Genomic DNA, 6,901 nt, shown 5'->3' on the forward strand with positions numbered 1-6,901 from the left:
CTCCCCCCGTCCCTCTCCCCCCCTTCCACCCTCTCAAAAAAAAAAAATCAACAGAAAAATATCCATGGGTGAGGCTTAAAATAATAATAATGTGTGCACACATGCACATACAGAAAGAGAGAAAATGCAAACAATAAATCTAGATAAAGGGCATAAGAGAGCTCCTTGTACTATTCTTGGAACTTTTCTGTAAGTTTGTAATATATATATAATAGGTAAGATACCCATAAAATATAAATTATTGGTTAAAGGAGTATTCAGACATATGAATTAAGGTGAAGCATCCAACTAGAGCCAAGGGTCAGCAAGCTATAGTCCACAGGCTTCTTAGCTGGTCATCTATTTTTGTATGGCTGCTGGCTAAAAATGGTTTTTACATTTTTAAATGGGGGGGGGTGTCAAAATAGTAACATTTCACAACACATAAAATGTATGGGATTCAAGTTTTAATGTCCATAAAAAGATTTTTTTATTAATTGTGCTCATTTGTGTACTGTCTATGACTGCTTTTGAGCTATGCAAGAGCAGAGTTGAGTGCTTGCAACAGGCAACATATAGCTCACAAAGCCTAAATATTTATTACTATCTGGCCCTTGACAAAAAAAGTTTCCCAACCTCTAAAGTAGGATGACTAAGAAAGCTTCAGAGAAGACATAAAGCTGCGCCGGTTCCTTTCACCATGAGTAGGATTTAGATAAGCAGAGAGCCAGGATTATCCCAGCAACCTGAATTATATACTTCTTATAAAGTGGTTTATTTATCACTACTAAGCCAACCCAAAGCATTAGGAGAATCTGGCTTATCTTGAAACCTCCAGGTGACTATCAAATTTACTTAAGTTTACCTTTGATCGTCTTTTCCTAGAAGTCTTAGTATTCTCAAGAGCTGGATTTGTAACCATGGTGCTGGGACACTGTGGTAATTGAAATCTACTGGGAGCTTTCCTCCAACTACTTGCTTCAAAATTGTTACAAAACTCCCAGTCAAATCTTTATATCCAGATGAATTCTCCTACATCCAAAAAATAAAAAACAAAACCTTCTGTTAATAATAATATCTTAATACATATAAAATAGACTTGGTTGAAATGCCATATAGAATCTAACTTAATACATGTTGACTTAGAAGTTCCATGTTCACATTTAATGAAAGTGTTCCAGTCTGATTAATTTCTTCCATGATGAAACTCCTCTGGCCACTGATCCAAGCTGAATCATCCCCCAAAAAGCTTCCACCACTCCCTACTTGTTCCCACACACAGTATAATCACATTTCAAAAGTTCTTATAATTACATCTTATATAGAACCTTTAATAGTCAATACTGGCAATAAATAAAAAGGTAAAAAGAACTGGCATACTGAAAAAGGGCTGTAATATCTCTACTTTTGAGGAAAATTAAGACCTGTTTGCAATCTCTAAACTTTGCAAAAGTCTTCTCATGTAAATGAGCTAAATGTGTTCTGGGCAGAAGAGCATAGAGCACAGCTAAGACTACTCAAACATTTCAGCCCTCCAAAGTCAGTGAATCTGTCTATTAAAAACTAATCAGCCCTACAGCACTTAAGTATGTTGGGGTTCTGAATGAGTGTACCTTAATTATATATCTGACTAATCTCTTGGCCTGGGGGAATTAAATACACATTCCTCAAAATGAACACTAGATTCGTCATCATAATTTTATTACATATCAAGGACACATTTTTTTTTAAAGGAAATAATAGCTCTTTCAAAGTTTAGTAAATGTTAGAGGAAAAATAAGATTGAATATCAAATATCAATTTATAACATATTGTTCTAGAACACAATGCATTAAAGATACCTTCAATTCTATAATTTTAAATTGAATTCAACAGCATATTCCATTTCATTATGAGGTACTCATGAAATCTCTCATAAATATATACTTTCAGGTATAAAGTGTTTCAGGCAATTCACTGTGGCTGAATTAGTAGAAATCCATGTCACCAATTAGAAAATGTTTTTACCATACCATTCAACCCTCCTAGCTTTTCTGATACAGTATCAATGTATGGCATCAACACTAGTCTCTACCTTGCAAAACCCCTACAGGCTCTGCTCATTTCTATAAGCTGTTATGCATCACATAAAGTTGTATAAAACACAATTACTACTTATCTGAACATTTCAATCGCTTTCCTACCTATCATTTTTCTATGCGTCTTCAGTAACATGAAAAACTTTTTGGCATTAAAAAAAAAAAAAAAAAAAGACTGCCATGGCAGGTGTTGCTCAATGGTTGGAGCACTGGTTGCTCTCAGGTTCAATTCCCAGTCAGGGCACATACCCAGGTCATGGGTTCAATCCCTGGTCAGGGTGCATATGGGAGGCAACCAATCACATGGATGTTTCTCTCTCTGTCTCTCTCTCTCTATTTTCCTCTCTAGAATCAATGAAAAAGCATATGCTCAGGTGAGAATTTAAAAAAAAAAAAGACTAATTCTATAATGTGCCTACTACTAAAGCTATCAACAACTTGCAAAGATTACTATTTAAAAGTCAATAATAGCCCTGGCTGGTTTGGCTCAGTGGATAGAGCGTCGGCCTATGGACTGAAGGGTCCCGGGGTGGATTCTGGTCAAGGGCACATACTGAGGGTGCGGGCTTGATCCCCAGTAGGGGGCGTGCAGGAGGCAGCTGATCAATGATTCTCTCTCATCATTGATGTTTCTATCTCTCTCTTCCTCTCCCTTCCTCTCTGAAATCAATAAAAATATATTTTTAAAAAAATAAAAGTCAGTAGTAAAACACTGAAATTAAGCATTTGACTGAAAAACCTGAGGGGTTTTTTTTTATTATGCCATAATTATGTTTTTCTAATGGCAACTACTGAAATTTTCATCTTACCTTAATCATCCTATGGTATATGTGCAAGGAAGCAGCCATGACCCCAACATCTCTGTCACAAAGTGCTTTCTGAAACTTAATATGGATATGTTGTACTTGATTAGGAGCAATGAGATGGAATTTGTATAATGCCAGAACAGCTTTTCTTCGTATAATCTCCCTAAAGATAAAAAATGAAATCTGAACAAACCATCTGAATTTTCAGGCATTTAATTTTAAAAGATTACAGACCAAATGATTTCAATATATTAGCTATCACCTTAATCTAAAAAGAGAAATACACATTCATTAATTTCCTTTCTTAAATGTAGGGCGCAGCTATAGGGTTAAGCCTCGGACTGACCTGTTGGCAAATCCACAAACAAGTCCCAGCTTAGAGGGCACAGTCCTCTTAGTATAATTAGGCTTGACCTTATAACCATCCCTGGATCTTATCTGGGAAGCTAATGGGCTGAGGGAGAAGTAGCAAGTGTTGCCAAAACAGGTGAATCTCACAAGAACATTGTAACTATGGTGACCACTACCTTGTTTACCTCTGGCTATAAAATAAAGGTTCAGCTTGCCTCTGGATCTCTCTCTGTGGCCTCAGCCAGGCACAGGAAGATGCACCTAGACTCAGCTTATTCTCTTTGTCATTTCTTCATCTTTCACCGCCCTCACTCAGGCTTTCGAACCCTTGGCTGAGCTGGCTCGGCACAAGTGGTGCCCAACGCAGGGCATGAGTTCGGGGGAACTACAGTTGTCAGGTGAAAGGACGCTCCAGTGAAGCACGTGCAGAAAACAAGAAGGAAGGTAAGGAGCGAAGGTCAGTGATATTACTAGGTGTAAAACATGGGAAATTCAGGATCGTATATACGTATCCATGCTTAAAGCTATATGCTCCAAGCAGGGGCCTGTTCTGTGAGGTATCAACAGCTTTTCGATTTGTTGGATTTTGTAAGTAAAACATGCCCATGGTTTCCTGAGGAAGGAAAGGTAAATGTAGAGACATGGGAGAAGGTAGGAAAACAACTTAGAGATTCGTGTTTGTGCTGACCCTGGACCAGCCTACATTCGGGAAACAGTATTAGCTGCTGCATTCGCTCGTCAGCAGAAAAAGAAATGGGCTGCTGTGGCAACCCATGCCACCTAGGCAGGGAAGCTTCAAGCAGGGCTGGCCCCACCAAACAGTAAGGGCCTTATCCTTAACCCCACTGCAGCCTTTCCAGCCGGCTCAGTAAATCTTTATCATGCCACTCCGGGAAGCACAGGATTGGCAAGTTCTCCCTGGGGTGATAGATTAGGACTCAGGCAATAGCAGAAACAGCCGATCCTACTCTTAAAATGCAACTATAAAAACAAAAAACGGGGGCGGGGGGAAGAAGAATGTTGTGTGTTAAATTGAAGAATGTTATGTGTTAAATTTTTTGAATTACAATACAGACAGAAGCCGAAAGGCATTGGGCCTCCAGTGCAAAAGCCTCCGCCTAGGTAGCCCAGTGGAGTGATGCGCAAACTAGACAAGGGTTTTACCAGATCTAGTAATAATGTGGGGAAGAGGTTGTGTTTTGTATCTTTCCAGAAGGAGCAGCGCAGCCTATTTGAGGGCCAGAGCATTACGTGTGTCACCACAATGGACCCAGAGAAGCTCCTTGTCCCTTCATCCCGTCGCTCAAAAGACTGAGAGTTGCCCCAATGACAGCAACACGGAAAAGGAAGATGACGAAGGCTATGCAAGGGATCAAGGTGCCAACATGGGGTCAGCTGAAGAAGCTAACAACTGAGGTCCAGCAGATGGTGGAAAAACAAGATGTGGAAGCTACTCCCTCAATCATGTTTCTGGCTATGCTGGCATTGGATAACTGCCAGTCTTCTGCAAAATCTTGCGCAGCCAAGTCTGAGGACTCTGAGTAAATCAGCAAAAGAAACTTTCATTTAACAGAAACTCACTTACTGCTGTTTTGCATTGGCATTGTTTTGTTATTCTTACTAGTTTTAAAAATGTTAACACATTGGCATTGTTTTGTTAATAGCCAGCTTTATGTTTAAGTTTTAAAATGTTAACATGCCTGTAGTTTGGGTTTTGCATTGGTATTGTTTTGTTATTGTTTTAATAGCCAGAGTTTTGTTCTTGATGCTTAAGTTTTACTTTCATTATAGTTGCTTAAAAATGAAAAAAATGGCGAAATGTAGGGTGCGGCTATAGGGTTAAGTCTCAGACTGACTTGTTGGCAAAGCCACAAACAAGTCCCAGCTTAGAGGGCACAGTCCTCTTAGTATAATTAGGCTTGGCCTTATGACCATCCCTAGATCTTATCTGGGAAGCTAATGGGCTGAGGGAGATGTAGCAAGTGCTGCCAAAACAGGTGAAACTCACAAGAACATAGTAACTATGGTGACCACTACCTTGTTTACCTCTGGCTATAAAATAAAGGCTCGGCTTGCCTCTGGATCTCTCTCTGTGGCCTCAGCCAGGCACAGGAAGATCCACCTAGACCAGCCGTGGGCAAACTACGGCCCATGGGCCGGATCCAGCCCGTTTGAAATGAATAAAACTAAAAAAAAATAAATAAAAAGACCGTACCCTTTTATGTAATGATGTTTACTTTGAATTTATATTAGTTCACACAAACACTCCATCCATGCTTTTGTTCCGGCCCTCCGGTCCAGTTTAAGAACCCATTGTGGCCCTCGAGTCAAAAGGTTTGCCCACCCCTGACCTAAACCCAGCTTATTCTCTGTCATTTCTTCATCCTTCACCACACTCACTCAAGCTTTCAAACCCTTGGCTGAGCTGGCTCAGCACACTTAAAATTTATTTTTATTGACTTTAGAGAGAAAGGAAGGGAGGTAGAGGTAGCGGTAGAGAGACAGAGAGAGAGAGAGAGAGAGAGAGGTGAGAGAGAGAGAGAGAGAGAGAGAGAGAGAGAGAAACATTGATTTGTTTGTTCCATTTCTTTTTGCATTCATGGGTTGATTCTTATATGTGCCCTGACTAGGGATTGAACCTGCAACCTTGGCTTATGGGGACAACACTCTGACCAACTGAGCTACCCAGCCAGGGCTATTATTAATTTCTTTATTCCAATCCACCAAACTATAAAAAGTGGTTCTCTCTAGGAGGTTAGATGTTAAGAGACTTTAACTGCCCATATTATATATTTATCTAATTATGGAATTTTAAAACCAGAACAAACAAGAAAGATAAATTCCTTAATTCCCTATTCCATTTTTTAAAGCCATATCTCTAAAAATTGGGAAAAGCAACAGTAAGTTTAAATCAGTAAGAGGTAACCACAGCTAGTAATAGTAAAGTCTTTATTAATACTAAGTCTCTTTAACATTCTAGCTTTTTATCTTTCTTTTTTATATTATGAGCAAGCATAATCCAAATATTTTAAGGGGGCAGCGGGGAAGGGATTCACAGTAAATGATGTTACTCCTCTCCTTGCTCAGTTCATATTTCAAAAACCTCATTACAATGAAAAGAAAAACATACACAAGTCTTGTGCTTTGTTTGTCACACATAATGTCTAACACAAGAAGTAAAAATAGAGTTCCTACCCTATGTTCATAATGCAGTTTCCAAGAGAGTACTATATTCCTTGTTATTCTCTCTCATGCCATGTCTACATATCTCATAGCCACAGACATTGCTAGCACTGCTCACAGCAGCAGCAAATGGCACAAAAGTACTTGCTTTTACTTTTATGTACTGCTATTACTTAAAATCAGAGAATATCAAAATTGAGATTATTCAAAGCAATCCTCTGTGTTCTATTCAATAATCCCTTTCATAAGATTCCTAACAAATGGTAATCTAGCTTCTGCTAAATTCCATTAACAAGCAACTCATATCTTCCTAGCCAAACTATGCCATGATAAAAATTATTTTCACGTTGAAAAAATTAACAACACACTTGTCATTAGTATTAATACTATGGTGACTGTAAACAACATCCCAATGTATTGCTAGTGGGTATTAAACAATATTAATTAATCTTGGAAAGAACAGGTAAATGAGATCAGAAAAAAATGAACTCTGAACATGCTCAG

The 6,901-nt window shown here is 38.7% G+C and overlaps 1 protein-coding gene across 4 annotated transcripts in view; it reads right to left on the bottom strand.

The window, feature by feature from the left end:
- Window positions 1–6,901, bottom strand: part of AP4E1 (adaptor related protein complex 4 epsilon 1 subunit) — a 67,345-nt gene that overhangs the window by 44,406 nt on the left and 16,038 nt on the right. For 3 of the 4 annotated variants that reach the window (XM_006756001.2, XM_006756002.2, XM_015558929.1), the window contains 2 exons: window positions 2,867–3,026; window positions 845–1,011 (listed from right to left, as the gene is read on the bottom strand). In XM_006756001.2, coding sequence (XP_006756064.1) covers window positions 845–1,011; window positions 2,867–3,026 — 327 coding nt within the window. The remainder of the gene's footprint in view (window positions 1–844; window positions 1,012–2,866; window positions 3,027–6,901) is intronic. The other variant, XM_015558930.1, reaches the window with a different exon arrangement.

Source organism: Myotis davidii, unplaced genomic scaffold (genome assembly GCF_000327345.1).
Source record: "Myotis davidii unplaced genomic scaffold, ASM32734v1 scaffold132, whole genome shotgun sequence".
In the NCBI taxonomy this organism is placed as follows: domain Eukaryota; kingdom Metazoa; phylum Chordata; class Mammalia; order Chiroptera; family Vespertilionidae; genus Myotis; species Myotis davidii.